Source organism: Sminthopsis crassicaudata, chromosome 6 (assembly GCF_048593235.1).
Source record: "Sminthopsis crassicaudata isolate SCR6 chromosome 6, ASM4859323v1, whole genome shotgun sequence".
Lineage (NCBI taxonomy): Eukaryota > Metazoa > Chordata > Mammalia > Dasyuromorphia > Dasyuridae > Sminthopsis > Sminthopsis crassicaudata.
Window position 1 is genome coordinate 151,990,989 of NC_133622.1, and position 19,667 is coordinate 152,010,655.

At 33.8% G+C, this 19,667-nt stretch overlaps 1 protein-coding gene across 4 annotated transcripts in view; it reads right to left on the reverse strand.

The window, feature by feature from the left end:
• Positions 1 to 6,303, reverse strand: part of LOC141546370 (putative E3 ubiquitin-protein ligase HERC6) — a 58,268-nt gene extending 51,965 nt beyond the window's left edge. For all 4 annotated transcript variants that reach the window (XM_074274128.1, XM_074274126.1, XM_074274127.1 and 1 more), the window contains exons 1-2: positions 5,975 to 6,303; positions 3,144 to 3,303 (exon numbers count right to left, since the gene is read on the reverse strand). In XM_074274128.1, coding sequence (XP_074130229.1) covers positions 3,144 to 3,303; positions 5,975 to 6,215 — 401 coding nt within the window. In that variant the 5' untranslated portion in view covers positions 6,216 to 6,303. The remainder of the gene's footprint in view (positions 1 to 3,143; positions 3,304 to 5,974) is intronic.
• Between the last annotated feature and the right edge of the window lie 13,364 nt (positions 6,304 to 19,667).

The following is a 19,667-nucleotide window of genomic DNA, read 5'->3' on the forward strand; positions in this document are numbered from 1 at the left end:
CGCTGTATAAATTATTCTCCTGGTTCTGTTAACTTTGTCAGTTTATTTAACTCTGGATTCTCTGAAATAGTCTCATCTTTTACAATGGTGTAAAAATATTACACTATATTCACATACTATAATTTGTTCAACCATTCTCCAATTTTCTAAGATACAATCTAAAGCACTATCTTAGATTTTTATTTCTTCCCTTTCCTCCTCACTTAGCCCATCTTTTATTACTTCCCTTCAAGAACAGGTTTGTTTTGCTATTGTCTATAATTTCCCAATATCATCTTAAATCTACTCTCCAATCTAATTCCCTACCCATTTCCCTGTTGAGTTTAACATATCTCTATACCAAACTCTGTGTATATGTTTATTTCAGATAAGAGTGAAGTTAATATGATGCCAGTTCCTCCTATTCTTTCATTTTTGTTTGTGTAGTCTTCTCAAACACTTCAATTAATAGAAAATAGAAAGTTCCACCCCCTTCTTCCTCCTTTCTACATTAGTCTAATTATCCTATAGTTCTCCTTTCTTTTTTCCTTCTTCAGACACTCAGAATAAAAATAAATCCATGCCCTCCTAAAACCTCAGTTTTTCTTATTCAATTCATCAGTGTCCTTTAAAGATATTAAGGTTCTGAAAAGATACTTATTTTCTCCCTATTAAAATGTTAGTACTCCATCATTATTATATAATCCCCTTCCAATTATTCAAATAAATTTACCTTTTTTAGGTTTGTTTGGACTCATGTTTGTATTTCAAAGTTCCTATACAGCTGTTCTTTTCACCAGAAATCTCTGAAGGTCTTCACACACACACACACATACACACACACACACACACACACACACACACACACACACTCCTCCCACTCCCCACTCCCACCCCCAGGTATTCTTAGCTGTAGGCCTTATTCCTTTGCCTTTTAGTATATTATATTCTTTGATCTTCTCTAATTTAAAATAGAAGTCACCAGGTCTTATGTGATCCTAATTGGTTCCTTGGTATTCAAACTATTTCTTTCTGATGCTTATAATATTTTTCCTTTGTCATGGGAATCTGTATTATGATTATTACACTTCTGGGTCTACTTTTGTGGGGTTTCTTTTAAGAAGTGATCAGTGGATTATTTTTATATTCACTTTGCCCTCTGGTTTCAAAAGATATGAATAATCTTCATTTATGATTTCTTAAATATAGTATCCAAGCCTTTGTTGTGTGATGGTTTTCAGGAAATTCAGTGATTCTTAAATCATCTGTCCTTGACTTGTTTTTCCAGGTTAATTGTTTTTATATTCCTCTCTTCCCCCAATGTTTTGATTTTGTTCTAATATTTCCTGTTTTCTGATGGAGTCATGGATTTTTTCTATTGTAGATTTCAGAGAGTCCACTATTTGAGTAAAGTTGTTTTTTTTTGTTTTGTTTTCTTTTGTTTTGCCACCCCCATCAATCATCTCAAGCTGTTCATTTTCCTTCCAACCCTTTTTATCCAGAGCTTTCATTTCATTTTTTAGAATTTCTTGCTTCAACTTCTGTTGATATTTATATAGTCTAGCAGTTAGTTACTTGCTCTGAATCTACATATTTTTTTAACTAATCAGTGTCTTCTTTGGTTTAATTCTTTCTCTAGCTGTATTTCCTATTCTGGGTTTCATGCCAGGGAAAAATACAGTCCATTGTTCTGCCATTACCTGGAATGCTCAACCTTGGGCACTGAGTAGGAACTTTGAAATGCAAACACAAGAGTCCAAAGAACCCTAAAAAGATAAATTTTTTGGAGCAATTGGAAAGGATTGTAATAATGTACTGCTTCCATTTTAATAGGGAAGAATATAGCTATCTCTTCAGAATTTTAATAGCTGTAAAGGACACTCAGGGAATTATTTGAATAAGAAAAACCAAGTTCTTTAGGGGGTGTGGATTGGTTTTGCTCTGAAAGTTTTGAACTTTTTTTATACAGGGATACCCTAACTTTCCAAGCTGGATATGCAATAATCCACATTGGTCACTTACAACCCAGGCCTACCAAGAAGTAGCACAGGAGTTTTATCTACCTTTTTCTAACATGGCAGTCTAATAATCTGCACAGCCCCTCTCTTGTCAACTTCCCTTCCATCTTATTATTGGATGAACACCATATTGGTATCTGACTTAGTGTAAATATCTGCTCCTGACCAGTCTGGACAACTACAGCTAATGATTCCCTTGTTACAATAGCCTCATTCTCTTCAGCTCCAAAGAGCAGAAAAATTAAAGGCATGTTACCACTGTGGCTAGCCTCTCCTGGATACTTTTAGTGGACTCTGCCTCCCCAGATTATTTTACACACACACACACACACACACACACACACACACACACACACACACACACACCTTTGAGGGTCAGAATACTGGATCTTCAAAGCCCTTTTTTAACATCTCAGGACAGAGAAGCCTCAAGATAAAGACTGAGGAGCTTCCAAGTCCAGCTTCTCTAACTGCTAAATCTCATGCAATGTTTTATGTTTTGATGTTTTAGATATCGACTTTCTTGGAAATATATAATAATGCTTACATGTTACTGCTTTATATTTGTCTTTGTTACTGTGTGCTTTTGAGTTTTCTGTGTTTTAAGAATTAGAGGAAATAAATAGCAATTCTTTGTCTGATTTATAGTGTTCACTGAGTACCTTTCCATTCTTTTTTTAGGGAGACTTTGGGTGTAAACTAAACTTAAACTTTTAGTGATTTTCCCCAGAGCTTTGAGATAGGATCATAAAGAATCAGAATAAGAGAAAAAGAGCTTCACCCTTCTATTTGGAAGCCAGACTCTCCAGGACTGAACTCAGTCTATACACCTGTATTCAAGAGTTAGGGAGCAACTTTGAGAGGGAGAGGGCAAGTGTGAGGTCCCAAAGAGGAAGTAGTGGTTTTGTATCATAATAGATATTCTTTGCTTGGCTTCACACTTGACATTCAATATTAATTGAAATTCCTTGAATGAGTAGCTAGAAGGTCCTTCCCAGTATTAAAATTTGCCTGAGAAAATCAATGAATCAGATAATTGGACAATGACTATTGTTTCATTTATTCTCATAAATTATCTATAATAACATATACAAAAAACGGAGACATGAGCTTACCACATACCCAAAGTCACATCAGAATACTTACTTTGGTATAGAACATTGATCCTTAAATTCTTTGATGCCCAGCTGTCCTCTTGAACCAGATCCCCAGGAGTAGATCCTTCCTGTTTTACAAATGGCCAAGGAGTGTTCTTTTCCACAGCTGACAAAAACAACTACCTGGGTTTCCAGTGCCTGAATTGGTGCTTTAGGGAAGGGAGGGAAGAAAAAGTCACAAACATGTCCAATTTAATCACAGGTACACTTCATTCATGACCACTGAAACATTTTTTTAAATGCCCTCAAGGGAATAGAGGGAAGTTCAGAAAGAAGCCCAGATAATCAGGACAGTTTTGAAAGTATCATAGAAAATTATTATGAGCTTAAAAAAAAAAAAGCAACAAAATAGATTCACAGACTCACTTACAATCCTTTTTTTGCCTTCTACATATATGTTTAAAAAAACAAACAAACAAGAATTTCTGCTCAGAAAAGAGAATTTAGGTATTGAATTTGAAATGTTGTGTCTTTCATAATGACACCATTAAAAAAAAAAATCTGTCTAGGACCCATTTAACCATATTATCATCTTAACATGGTGCCAGCAAAGATCGTTAAAATAAAATATGTAAAAGAAAGCATATTTTGGATCATGTTACTTGAAGGGTAAGGTTAATTTTCTATATTACACATAATGTTCATAATGTACCTCACTACTTGAGAGCTGGCAATCATTGTGTATAATTCCATACATATTTCAAGGATTTTGGCAAGTTTTTGACCATTGCATATGATAATGCATCTTTTTTTTCAAAGAACAGCTTTCAAGAGCTGCTTGGGCCAAAAAATCATTACCTAGTTGCCAATCATCAGATTGTCAGCCAATACTGGATGCCTTTCATTTTGGCAGAACTTGTTAAAGCTTGGATTCTATTAACAGTAACCTCCAAAATTTAGGGTTAGCTCCATCCTTAATCAATAATTATATATATTTATTTATATATTAACATTTATAATAATATTTTAATATGTAACAATAAATAATAATTGAGAGCTACTTTACTTAGAAAGAGGAAAGTGGTGAGTGCATACTGAAAAAAAGGGAATTTAGTGAGTGCATACTGAAAAAAAGGGAATTTAGTGAGTGCATACTGAAAAAAAGGGAATTTAGTGAGTGCATACTGAAAAAAAGGGAATTTAGTGAGTGCATACTGAAAAAAAGGGAATTTAGTGATTCCCACTTTAGGAGGAAACAAGATTAAGGGTCTGGATTAAGCTGAATTTTATTTTGTGCCCTCCTTCTAAAAAGAAACCTCGTCCCTGCAAGCTTACCTAGATGATGCTTCACATCTTTTCCCCGACTAGACTAACAATTTCTGAATCCTGAATGTGTCATTTAAAGGTATCATTTATTTAAACATCTAATTCTCTTGGGTCATTATCAATTTACAAAAGAGCCCATTTCAAATAGGTAGCATCAATATTTGCAGTCTTTTCTCTCGTATTTACTTACATCTGTAAAAAAAAACTTTTCTCAAATAAGCCACCCCCTCATAAAGTCTTGATACGCTCTATTTGGAACTCTGCCTTCAATAATCAGGTTCCTCTCGGTAGATAGGAAGGGCTTTTTCACGAAACTAGATGACGTCATCAGAAAGAAGAAAACGAAAGAACCTGATCCCTAGTTTTGTTTCTCAGTTTCGCTTCTCGGACCTTAGGAAAACTGAAACCAGCCTCACTCGTTGATGGCAAAAAGGAACTCCAGGAGAATGCAGCTTTGACAGGCACGGAGAGGCGAGAGAAGCTCATCCCCGCTGTCTCGCTTTGCGATGGAGAGGAGTCCGTTCACTCCTCAATTTATTTCTTCAGGCTCATCATCATTAAGTTAATTTTTTTTTTAAATACTACGTTTTATTCACACCCCAGTGGTAAACAATCACCTTACCGGATGACTAAATTTCTTTGTAGATCACTATGTTACATTAAAATACAAAAATCCATAAACAAGCAGTTAACAAACGCGGTCTTACTGGAAATTCTTAACCATACACTCATCTCAAATCAAATTTCGAAATGCTTCGCCTCCGACTTAGTAGAAATCACTACATTTCTCTAATAAAGTAATGAAGGCACGTCTAGTGCAAGCAGACTGGTGTTAAACCCATTCACCTACCGGGATGAACAAATACTTTGGTTGGTTCTTCAATATTGGTCTCAAATAACTGGGTAATTTGCGCAGCTGCATTCTAAGAGCTACATGACGAGACTTCAAACGGACCCTGTGTTAGGAGAGTCACTGCATTCTACACATCCGGCAGAAATGATACTATTCAGTAAATTGGTAGCACTACTGTCTATCTACCCAGGTTACTTATACCTTCGGAATCTAATACTTAACGTGCAACAAGAAATTGGTATTTACACACATACATTGTATCTAGGTTATATTGTAACACACGTAAAATGTATGGGATTGCCTGTCATCGGGGGGAGGGATTGGAGGGAGGGGGGGATAATTTGGAAAAATGAATACAAGGGATAATGTTATTTAAAAAATTACTCATGCATATATACTGTGGAAAAAATTCTAAATAAAATAATAAAAAAAGAAATGATACTATTCATTTTATTATTTTTTAAATTTTCACCATTTGGGGGGAAATATTTTGGGTTCCAAACTTTTCTCTCTCCCTTTTCCCCTCTTCCCTCCCCCTCCCCAAGGCGGCAGTCTGCTATTGATTATAAACATCATTAACTTCCCATGAAAACTTTCTATTGCCCTCGATTCCCCTGATCGCTCAGGCTCCCAAACTTTAAATCAGCCCGGCTTCTGCCACCCCCAAGTTTTTCCCAGCTCTAGCTCCTGGCCCTTCTTACCCGGTCTCTTAGACTTCTTGATGTTCTTCCTGCCCAGCTGTCCGTAATCGTTGTTCCCACAGGACCAGACAGTGCCGTCTGCCAGCAGTAGGAGCGAGTGGCGCTCCCCGCAAGCAGCCTGAAGAATCTGCTGGCCGCCTAGGCTGGCTCCCTCCCGGCATCTCACCACCCCAGCCTTGGCCCTCCGCCCTGCGTTGATGCCCAGCTGCCTGAAAGAGTTGTCCCCCCAGCAGTAGTACATCCTATCTGTGCCTCACAACTTGCTGCCAAGGATATTCTCTCCACTCTGTTAGTGGACTCGGGTTTGTAGTAGAGTTGTAGATTGAGGACATTTATTTAGCATCTCTAGCTCCACCCCCTCAAGGCGGGGAGAGTTTACTGATTTCTCCAAATTGCGGAGGCTTTCAAACAACCTGCCATCCAGTGACTAGGAAAGTGACCGCCTTTGGGGACTGCACCTTTCAAACAAGGAAAGATGAAGAAAAAAAAACAAAACTGGGAAGGGCTAGGCAGGAAACTTGAATTTCGATTTCCCCTTTATCACTCTCAATAATTTGAGTGTGAATTTGAGTTCAATGGCCTAGAGCCTCGGCCCTGCCTGGGAGCACCGGGGGATAACTCACTAGGATGTTTGCAAAGGACATTCCTGCCCTCAAGTAGCTTTTGTTATAGCGGGAAGAAATAGCACATAATGGTGATCTAGGAAGAGAGTTTGTCTGAGTCGTTACGGTGAGATCCAAGATGAAGTCGTGGCCTTTCCTTTTCAGAAGTAATGATAACATTTGTTTGAATTCTCAGAACAAAATATGTGAAGGGATGTGACTTTCAGGATGGAGGAGACAGGAAGAATGAAAAGAAGCCAAGCATAGACTTAACTAAAGTATGAAATGGGACTGGTTAGATACAGTTGGGTTAAGTTAGTTAGCACCCTCATTAGGGCAACTCAGCTCTAAGATGAACATCAAGAATTTAATTTAATGGTCTTTAGAGATATGGTCCTCAATGTTCACTTTAATCTGTGTTACTCTAATTATCAATGATCTTAACTATTTTTTACCATATAGCTTTTGATGGCTTGGATTTCTCTTTCATATCCTTTTTCCTCATTTATCAATTGGAAGAATGCTCTTAATTATAAATATTTAATCAGTTTCCTACATTTCTTGGAAAAGAGTCGTTTATAGGGAGGGGAGGGAAATTAGCTGTTTTCTTTCTGATTTTAGTGACATTGGTTTTGTTCATGAAAAAAAATTTATTTTTATGTAACCAAAATTTCCCACTAGATCTTTTATGTCTATCCTTTGTTTCAACACTTGCCCTCTATATAGACCTGAAAGTCATTTTCTTCATTATTTTTCTAATTTGTTTATGAGTTTATCCTTTATGTCTAAGTCATACACCCATGTGGAGTTTATCCAGGTAAAAGGTGTGAGGTTTCATCTATACCTAGTTTCTACAAGCTCTTGATGCTGTTTTGTCAAAAGTGAATTCTTATTCCAACAGCTGGGATTTGGGACTTTATCAAATTCTAGGTGGTTCTGCTTTTTTTTTTTTTTTTTTTTTTTTTTTTTTCTTCTCTGGATTGGCTATTTATGGAGTATATCAGGAGGATGAGCACCATTGATATGAGGGCTTGATGAGTCCTTTTCAGGGCTACTCATCAAACTTTGGTGTGCACTTGGCATTCAACTCTCAACCGTTCTTCCAAGAAGCTACTGCACACCATTCACAGCAACCTTACCCCAGGAAAAAAAAAGTCTCAGCAGACAGGCTAATGCAGTTTGAGAATAACTAATGGCCTCAATCCTGTTGGTGAGTTAGGGAAAGCCTACCCCAAGCATATGAACATTTTCCCCAGCAGAATGAGTAGGTGAGAACAGTGTGTTTCAAATACCAGGAAGTTGGCTGAGGCTGGTACTCTGGAGTGCTTAGAGGTTGGTCAAGCACTGAAAATGCCATAGATCTAATACATTCTTGGACTTTTGTCCTGTCACTAAACTTCAAAAACTACGGAAGAGAAACTGAAACTAACAAGCCGTGCACCTATGCCTTTTGCAAGACATTACCCTCTAACATCATTGGTCCACTCCGAAAATGAATGAACTAGAATGGATGAAGAATAAAAATCCAATATGTTATTTATAAGAAAAAAATTAAGAATAAAAGATATACACAGAATTTAAAAAGAGGGTTGGAATAGAATTTATTATGTTTTCAGCTGATGCAAAAAAAGGCAGGGATAACAATTATGATCTCAAAGTTATGGCAAAAGTAGGTTAAATTAAAAGCATTATCTCTATATTTTGATGTAACTACATTTTGATAAAAGTTATCATAGACAACGAAGCCATATTAATACTAAAACTATGTGTACTAAAACTATGTGCACTAAATATGAAAGCATCTCAATTTTAGGTGGAGTTGGATAGTAGTACTATAATGTAGGGAACTTTAATCTTCTCCTTTCAGAACTAGTTAAATCTAAATCAAAAAATAAATAAGAAATTAAGAAAATGAATAGAATTTTAGACAAGCTAGATATAATAAATATTTGGAGAAAATTGAATGGAAATAGAAAAAATACACCTTTTTCTCATTGCTTCATTGTACTTTTACAGAGATTGACCATGTATTATTATATGAAAATCATGTAGTTAAAAGCAGAAACATTCAAAATATAATTTTGCATCATAATGCAATAAATTTATATTTTAAAAGGGACACTGGAAACTTACATTAAAAAACTAAATGGAGATTAAACAACTTTAAGAATGAGTGGGTTAAAGAATAAATCATATAAATAATCAATAATTCCAGTATTGAGACAACATATCAAAACTTATAAGATACAGCAAAAACAATGATTAGAGGAAAATTTATATTTCTAAATACTTACATCAATAAAATAGAGAAAAAGTAAACTAATTAAATGAGTGTACAACAAAAAACTAGGAAATGAAGAAATTTAAAATGAAACACTAAATTGGAAATCTTAAAAATTAAACCTAAAATTAATAAAATTGAAAGTTAAAAAAAATCAATTAGTAAATAAAGCTGAGAGTTGGTTTTATGAGAAAAAGACAAAATAATGGGATTTTTTTTTTTAAAAGAAGAAAACCAAATCACTAGTATCAAAAATGAAAGGGTGAATAGATCACTAATAAAGATGAAATTAAAGTAATTTTAAATAATCATTTTGCCCAGCTTTATGCTAATAAATTTGACAATCTGATTGAAAGCAAAAAATATTTACTAAAATATAAATTGTTTAGATTAGCAGAAGAAAAAGTGGAATATCTAAATTCTTGACCTTTTGTTCTTCCAGATGAATTTTATTATTATTATTTTATCTCTATAAAGTAATTTCTAAGCAGTTTAATTGGTATGGCATTGAAAATGTAAATTAATTTAGGTTGAATTGTCATTTTTATTATGTTAGGTTGGCCTACCCATGAGCACTTGATATTCCTCCATTTCTTCAGATCTAACTTTATTTTTGTGAAAAGTGATTCTTAATTGTGTTCAAATAGTTTCTGGCTTTCTCTTGGCAGGTAAACTGTTAAATAGTCTATATTATCTATAGTTAGGTAAATGGGATTTCTCTTTCCATCTTTTTGCTGCTGGGCTTTTTTGGTAGCATAAAGAAATGCCAATGATTTATGTGGGTTTACTTTATATCCTGCAACTTTGCTAAAGTTGTTACTTATTTTTAATAATTTTTAGTTGATTCTCTTGGGTTCTCTATACCATCATGTCATCTTCAAAGAGTCATAGTCTTGTTTCCTTATTATCTTTTCTAATTCCTTCGATTCCTTTTCTTCTCTTATTGCTAAAGCTAACATTTCTAGCATAATAGTGGATAATAGAGGTAATAATAGGTAACCTTATTTCACCCCTGCTCTTATTGTGGGTGCTTTTAGCCTGTTCCCATTACATATAATGCTCGCTGATGAGTTTAGATAGATGTTACTCATTGTTTTAAGGAAAACTCTATTCTTATGCTTTCTAGTGTTTTTAATAGTAATGGTGGTGTTTTTTGTCAAATGCTTTTTCTTTACCTATTGAGGTAATCATATGATTTTTATTAGTTTAGTTATTGATATGGTCACTTATGCTGATTGTTTTCCTAATGTTGAACCAGTCCTGCATTCTTGGCATAATTTGCTATAATTTTTTTGCTAATATTTTATTTAAGATTTTTGTATTAGTATTCATTGGGGAATTTGATCTATAATTTTCTTTCTCTGTTTTTGCTCTTCCTAATTTAGGTATTAGTGCCATATCTGTGCCATAAAAGAAATTTGGTAGGACTCCTTTTTCTATTTTTCTGAATAGCTCATATAATATTGGAATTAATTGTTCTTTGGTAGATTATGGTAGAATTAACTTGTACATTCATCTGTCCTCAAAGATTTTTTTCTTAGGGTGTTCATTTATAGCTTCTTTAATTTCTTTTTTCTAAAATGGGACTGTTTATGTAATTTATTTCCTCTGTTAATCTGGACAATCTATATTTTTGTAAATATTTTGTAAATATTTATCCATTTCACTTAGATTATCACATTTATTGGCATACAATTGGGCAAAATCGACCTTTTAATTTCTTCTTCATTGGTGGTAACCTCACCCTTTTCATTTTAATACTGGTAATTTGGTTTTCTTCTTTCCTTTTTCCAGTAAAATTAACCAAAAGTTTATCTGTTTTGATTGTTTTCATAAAATCAATTTTTAGTTTCATTTATTAATTCAATAGTTTTTTTTCATGATTTGTTGTTTGACCTACTTAAACTTTAGGATTAGAATATTTAGTTTCCAAAGAATTTTTGTCTATTTTTCTGTGAGCCTTTATTACATGTAATTTTTGTTGTATCATCATAATCTGAAAAGGATGCATTTACTATTCCTACCTTTTTGCAATTGATAGTGAAATATTTATGCCCTAATCCATGATCAGTTTTTGTGTAGGTGTCATGTACTACTGAGAAAAAGGCTTATTCCTCTATCTCCATTCAGATTTCTCCAAAAATCTATCCTACCTAACTTTTCTAAAATTCTATCCACATCCTTAACTTTTTTCTTGTTTATTTTGTAGTTATATTTATCTTGTTCTGATAGAAAGTTGAGATCACCCTACTAGTATAGCTTTCCTGTATGTCTTCTTGCAATTCAATTAACTTCCCTTATAGAAATTTGGATACTGCTTGCTGTTTTTTTTTAATATTGATATTACTTCATTATCTATGGTACCCTTTACCGAATGTAGTTTCCTTCCTTATCTCTTTTAATCAGATCTATTTTGCTTTTGCTTGATTTGAGATCAGGATAATTACTCATTTTTTTTTTTTTTTAAATAAAGCAAAATAGATTCTGCTCCAGCCTTTTATCTTTACTCCATATGTATCACTCTGCTTCAAATGTGTTTCTTGTAAACAACATATTGTAGGATTCTGGCTTTTAATCCACTCTGCTATCTGCTTCCATCTTATGGGAGAATTCATCCCATTTACATTCATGATTAAGATTATTAACTCTTGTATTTTCTGCCATCCTATTTTTTCCAAGTTATATTTTTCTCTCTCCTTTCACCTATTCCCTTCTCACCACTGTTTTCTGACCACCACCTCCCTCAATCTGCCTCCCTTTTGTCAGTCTCCCCGCTTTATTATCCTTTTTCCCTTTTATTTTTGCTCTTCCTTCTATTAGCCTCCCTCTTTCTTTTCCCTATAGAGTGAGACAAATTTTCATATCAAACTATCTACAATATTCCCTCTTTGAGCCAAATCTGATGAGATTGAGGTTCAAACAATGCTCACTCCCCTCCTTTTCTTCCCTCAACTGTAATAGGTCTTTGTACCTCTTAATGTAATGTAATTTACAACCAAACACATTTTAAAGGAAAAAAGAATAGAAAATTAGACACACAAGAATGTAATAAATCACCAGCCTTCTTCTCAGTCAGCACTTTGACAATATTTTAGGAATCCAGCACAATGCTTGTTGACTCTGGCTTACTCAGATAATCTTTCCTCTAACTAAACAATAGCTCTTCCTCCTGTGCAGAGCCGTGTCTATTCTCTCTTCCTATGCGGCTGTGCATCCTCTCTCTCCTCATGATATTGTCTAGGATAGTCAGCCATGTAGAAATATGACCTGTTAAGTGCATGTATGTGGTTCAGCCCCTGCTTCCTCAGCAGCTACTGAAGAGCCAGAAAAGAAAGTTCTTACCACCAAAATCTTTGGCATCATTGCACAGTTCAATGTCAAAAATGAATGTGATTTTACTAATAGAAATTATACTAAAAAGAAACATTACTATTTGCTTTTCCCAAAGAACCACTGAAACTTTACAACTGATTCACAATTGTATCTATATCTATTGTCTCTCATTGAGTGTAAATTCTTTGAGAGAAGGGGCTGTTACTTTATTAGTAGAGCTAGGGCTTACTTGCCACAGTGCTTTGCACATAGTGTTTAACAGGTGTTTATAATCTATTGGTAGAGACATGTGTTTTTGTAAATATATACAAAATAATTTCAAGGTAACCCGAGATAGAACAGAGATACTAACTAGCTATGTATTTCTATAGATCTCAGAGGTATGGGGATGCTCCTTTTACCAACATATTTTGTGAAATCCTTATTTGCGTTTCTCCTCTGGTCCTTTGATTAGCCCAAAGGTACAATTGTAGAACATAGGCTATCTTTTTGTAGTCTCTAAGTCTTGCTATATGACTTTCCTTCAATATAGTCTTTCATATTTATTTTTACATTCAAATTGCCATTGGTAATATGCTATACCATATATATACTTTCCATACACCACTTCATTGTTCTTTCAGATTCAGGATTATTAGGCAGTTATATTGAGACAGGAGCTTTTGAATCATCCTACAACAGATTAGAAGACTTAGGTTGAAGTATGGTTGTGCAATGAAAGCAATTTGGGACAAGGAGCAAGAATGACAGGTACCCACAGGCGTTATATAGTGTGTGGTTGGTAGGAGGCTAATTTAGAAAAAAGCTTCTAATTAGTGGAAAAGAGAACCAAATAAAATTGCTGGTTGCAACTCTAAGAATTGAGAAAATTCTGAAAGATTTTATTTTCTCCAACTCACAGCTACCTGTTTCTTCTAAGTAATAAGTATTTCTACATTTTCCCACTCTTTCTTTAAACTGTGTGTTTATTTTGATTTTTGTGTCAAATAAAAATGAATGATTGATCATTAGTGCTTTGTATTGCATGTCTGTATATTTATACAGGAAAAAAAATGGAGGAATCCAGTATCTGGTCTGGAATATGGAGAACTATAAATATGCCAGAGGACCATTTATCCTTGTGATCAAGTTTTGAATCTGAGAAGCAAAAAGTAGAGTAAGCTCTCCCTTACCCCCACCCAACCATAAAAAAAAATATTCAAATATAATCTTAAAAAAGCACCAGAATGATTTTTTTTTCCTGAGGCAATTGGGGTTAAGTGACTTGCTCAGTGTCACACAGCTAGAAAATTTTAAGTGTCTGAGGTCACATTTGAACTCAGGTCCTCCCGACTTCAGGACTGGTGCTCTATCCACAGTGTCGCCTAGCTGCCCCCGGAATGAATCTTAATAGGGGAAATCCAAGAAAAAAAGTCACAGTAAATCAATTTTTAACAGACCAAGTTTGTATAGACCAGGGAGTCAGTTAAGCCTGAGGAAATATGAAGAGGTTTGGCTAGGAGTGTGCTATAAAAAGCATTTCTGAACAAGAGTCTGTGTATTTATTCAGTACTATACCAATCAAACTGACAAAAAAAATCACTTAATCTAAATTACTAAAAATATAAATACTAATAAATAATAAATAAAATTAAAATATAATAGTAAAATACTAAAAATTACTTAATTACTAAATTACTTAAAAGAACTAGAAAAAAATAACAAAATTTATCACAAAGAACAAAAGGTCAAGAATTAATGTCAAAGGTCAAGAGAATTAATGAAAAAAATGCAAAGGAAGGTGGCCTAGCTGTACCATACCTAAAATTATATTATGAAGCAGTGGTCATCAAAACCATTTGGTTCTGGCTAAGAAATAGAATGATGTATCAGTGGAATATTTTAGGTTCACAGGACATAATAGCCAATAGTAATCTAGTGTTTGATAAATCCAAAGACTCCGTCTTCTGGGATAAGAACTCACTGTTTGACAAAAAATTCCTGGGAAAATTGGACAATAGCATGGCAGAAACTAGGCACTGACCAACATCTAACACCCTATACCAAGAAATAGGTTCATGATTTAGCCATAAAAGGTGAAACTACAAGCAAATAAGCAAAATAAGGGAGGAATTTATGGCCAAAGAAGAGTTAAGAGAACATTATTACATGCAAAATAAATAAAATAAAATAAAATAAATTTTGATAAATTAAAAAGGTTCTGCACAAACAAAACTAATGTAGCCAAGATCAGAAAGGAAGCAGAAAGCTGAGAATTTTTATAGCTAGTGTTTCTGATAAAGGCCTCATTTCTAAAATATTGAGAACTGACCCAATTTTATAAGACTATAAGTCATCCCCCCAACTAACAAAAGATCAAAGGATAAGAACAGGCAGTTTTGAGATAATGACATTAGAGTGGTACATAGTCATATGCTCTAAATCACTATTAGAGAAATACAAATAACTCTGAGGTACCACTTCAAACCTATTAAATTTGCTAAGATGACAAGAAAAGATAATAAATATTGGAGGGAATATAGGAAAACTGGGACACTAATGCATTATTGGTGGAGATGTGAACTGATCCAACCCTTCTGGAAAGCAATTTGGAACTATGCTCAAAGGCCAATCAATTTGTGCTTACAAATCCAGCAGTGTCTCTACTGGGTTTCTTTCCAAAAGAGATCATAAAAGAGGGGAAAATACCCACATATACAAAAATATTTGTAGCAGCCCTTTTTGTTGTGGTAAGGAATTGGAAACTGAGTGGACGCTCCTCAGTTGAGGAATGGTTAAACAAGCTAAATTTCATGAAATATTGTTCTATAAGAAATGATGATCAAGCTGATTTTAGAAAAACTGGGAAGATTTACATGAACTGATGCTTAGTGAACTGAGCAGAACCAAGAGAACATTGTACATAGCAACAAGATTATATGGTAATCTACTGATTCAATGAAGTGATTCAAAGCAATTTCAACAGACTGATAAAAAATGTCATCCACATCCAGAATGAGAACTATTTAGATTGAAGGTGAATCAAAGCATAGAGTTTCACCTTCTTTGTGCTGTTGTTGGCTTTTTTTTTTCTTTGTTTTTTTTTCCTTTTGATCTGATTTTTTTTTGCTCAGCATGACAAATATGGAAATATATTTAGAAGAATGGTACAGCTTTATTTGGAAGGAGGGAAAACTTTAACTGATGGCAGAAAAAACCCACTAATTTTCTCTTTTTCATTCTCTTCTGGTCAACTCTAAAATAAAAACATTTCCAATGAATGATTCTTTTTAAATTGAATTGAAAGCACTTTGAAACAATGAATATGAGATCAATTATTCTATCAAGCCAACTCCATTGATTTAAATTAGACTAAAACAGACCTATTAAGTATGTTCTTTTCTTTATTAAGTGAAGGACATTTGGAGCCTGATGCCCAGGAGAAGACAGTCTCTATACTCTTTAAGAATAAGCAAAATGCAGAATTTATCTGTGGGAAAAAGTGAACATTCTCTCTACTTGTATGAAACACATGCAGAGAAACACATTTGAGAGAGGGATGACTGAAATTATGTGAGAATTAATGATTAGTTACAATTGCCAAATATATAATTAACAATGCAGAGATGGGAGGAAGCAGTTTATTATGCTCAGAGTACAAATTCCACTGAACCTGAAGTCAGTGAATCCCCTAGTATCAGAAAAGATGCTATGTTACATCAGTTTTAGTTACATGCACAGGATGGAATTTTAAAGCACAATTCATAATAACTAACATTTATATAGTAGTTTCTTTATGCCAAGAACTTATCTTAATCAAGTCTTTGCTTTTGAATCCTGAATCATAGTGCCAGTCTTTTCAGGACATTAGTAGCTGCACTCCTGAACTCTCAGGATTAAATGGCTTATATCTGAAATATTTTTGAAGTGCAAAAGATAGAGAATGAAGACAAATAGGCAAAAACCACTGCTCTATCTCTGTGATTTTTCAAAACAAGACCATGAGTTTGTAGGTAGGTTGATTTTTCCTGTGATAAAAATCTCTGGATACAATCTACTTTGCGTGTGCTAAAGGGTTAGTAAGCTGCAAAATTCGATCTTTATCTAACTTAGTCATGACAGAAATTGTTCAAGGATATGCTGGCTGTCAAGATGCCCAGAGAATAATCAATGATGCAGATTGGGAGGAAAAAAACTGCAATTTACTCAGAGCACAGGTTTCAGTGAGCCCCTAACATCAGTTTTAAACTATATTATATAGATTTTGGTTACATAAACAGAATGGATACAACAGAATTTCAAAGAGCAAATAAGGAGGATTTACAGATCAAAGAACAGATGGCAGAAAGAGATCTATATCAAGTAAAACAGGAAATTAACTTGTCAACACTGAACCTACAATTGATACCACAAGTTTGATTTTAGACTCTAGCAAACTACATATTGACTTCATTCTAAGTAAATGGTAACAGGTTAAGCCAGAAATTCACTTATAACAGAGAGAGGAAATGTGTTCTCAAAAGTGAATTTTGTTATACACATGTAAAACCTTATTAATGTCCACTTCAATGCCCCAATGTGGCATTAAAATGATTCTGAAATTAAAGTTTCTATATGTATATAAAAGCCCCCAATCTTTAAATGTTACTAGCTATAGGGGCTATTAAAATGTTCTGTGTTTTAAGTCCAAAATCAACTGACATGTGGAGTTCTTCATATTAATTTAGAGAATAACTTATATTTGGTTACAAAAGGATACTCTTGAGAATTAAGCTATACTTTGCTTTTGTTCAGTAACACAATAATTCCAATAATCACAAATATTTTGAAATTAAATATTTGGTCAATGATTTGCTGAAAGTAACTGCTTACTGAGTTCATCAAGTTTTCTTAAATTCAGCACTCAAGCTACAGAATTTATATATATATATATATATATATATATATATATATATGACCTCTGCATTTGAATATTTAAATTATGATACACAAATCATATAAATTAAGGAATCCAAGTGAAGAGTTCTGTGTGTGTGCATATGCATGTGGGTATGTGTCTATATTTTGAAAGAAAACCAGTCTTGGAGTCAAGATCTGGGGCCAAGTTTGGTGCCTGCCCCTTACTAGCTGTGATCTTCACCTCTCTAGGTCTTGGTTTCTTCATCTATAAATGAACTAATTTGTAATATTATCTTGACTGTAGAATAGCATCCACAGAATTGTTAAAGCTATAAGAGATGTGATAGAAGATATAGTTGTATTACCCTTTGTGTACAGAAAACAGTAGTATGCACTGGCGGATGGAGCCCAGTGGATCTATTGCTGGCTGATATGAGTTATTGGGATGGCGTCCCATTTCAGAATTGGAAGGGACTTCAATGTCCATGTAGTCCAAACCATATTTCATAATCCCCACTACAAATGGCCATCCAGTCTCCTCATCTGAACCTCCAAAGATGAGGAAACTACCATCCCATTTTAATTTTAGACAGTTATAATTATTAGGAAGTTTTTCCTGACTTCACACCATAATTTCTCTCTCTGAACCTTCAACTAATTCTACCCTCTGGAACCAAAGAGAACAAGTCTAATCTTTCTGTCACCTGAGACAGCATTTCAAATACTTGCAAATAGATACTAGATTCCCCTAAGTCTTCCCCTTTGACAGGTTAAATATTGTTAGTCTCTCCAGTAGATTTTAAAATTGAACTCAAATTGCTTACAATTAGTTTATTCATTAGGTAAAAATCTGTAAAAATTATCTATGTATGAGGATCATGGAAGAGATAATAAAATGTGATGCATTTAATATTTAATAAACTAACTTCATCATGTAATTTTATAATTATCAAAATATGCACACCAATTAACCATTTAGTCATAGTTTAATGAATTAAAGAAAACAAAGGTACATTTAATTTCCAAGACATAAGGTATTCAAATATTTATATTTTGAGTATGTGTCAAGGTACAATGGTTTCAATATACAGAACATTTGACAAATAACATTTTGGCAGCAATTCATTAAGCAAAGAAGCTATCAAATTTACATAAGTTACAACTGTACAGTCTTCATTTAAATAGAAAGCAAACACTGCTAGAACATAACCAAGAATTTAATGTTATATGAATATAAACTAGATTTAAGTCAGGCAAATTCACAAAGTTTTGCCTCTATGGAAAATTCACAGTTCTAAGAAAACATTAGGTCACTCCCATTTCTTCTGCTGGTGGGGGCATTCCCATGGAACACTTTTCAAGTCACAGATTTTGAAATCTTAATAAGTTCCCCTTGATCAGCTAAAGCTACATCTTTATACTTAATATTAAAGGCTTGAAAAATAAATTTAAAGTCTCATAGATTAGCTGGTTAACTCATCATTAAAAAATATCCATGAGAGGCACAGCAAATCCTAGATTGGAGCAGCAACATATACCTATCTCTGACAGATCTACAAGAATACTTCATTCCTCAGTGACCTCAGTTCTTGAAGCTGGTTCGACAACACTGACTAGTATAATTGGATTTTAAGTCAGCTCTCAGTGTTAGGACAGTACCTTGTAATATATGTAATAGGCACTTGATAAAATTATTTTAATGACCATATCTGTGTCAATGTGGAAAAGAGCACTAACACAAATAATTCAAAGTAGCAAATAAACCAAAAATCTTGAATGAATACTATTTTGATATTTTAATATATAGATTTTCTGATACTCTGTGTAATCATTTTATGGTGTAGTTTTAGTGTATTTGTTTAAAGACTTGAATCAGGAAGAGCAAGAAAGTTACTTAGGTTCCTCAACCTGACTGTTCTTCAGATGAATGTCACAGAAAGATGACACAGGTTGTGAGTGTGTCCTCTTTCACATATCTTCCCTGGAAAGAAGGAGAGCCAAAAGCAATTAGGTAGTTTCATTTAAGAAGGTTTTTTTTGTTTGTTTGTTTGTTTTGTTTTGTTTTGTAAAGAGACCTAAAACTTCCTTTTCTGCAGATGCAATGTATATAACTACTCTGGATGTAAATAAAGCCTTTTAAAGCTTGGAGAAAATAAATGTTATGGAAAACTTTAAGTTAGGGATATAGGTTTTTGGTTTCCTGTAGTCTTTTTTGATTCCTTTCACCCTAACTTCTTTGCACTTCCTGACATTTTTAGAACACTATTTGTTTTTATAAACTATGAAAGAAATTGCATTTTAAATGCTTTAACATCTATCAAGATATCAATATGTCAGTGTATCTTCAAATTTTTGATTGGATTTCTTACTTTTCTAAAACAGTAAACTTTTACAAATCATTTCCAAATACCACTAACGTTTAAATGGCTCATAAAAGGTATTCCCCTAATTTCCCATTTCTAGTCCTTTTACAGTAGCCCTGGGTTCTGGATTATAAATCCAAAGGGAATATCATATCAAGAGTTTAATCCAAATCAGTGAAGAGCTATCTATACAGGATTTTGTTCCCTTTCAATGACATAGTGTTATTCCAAATATA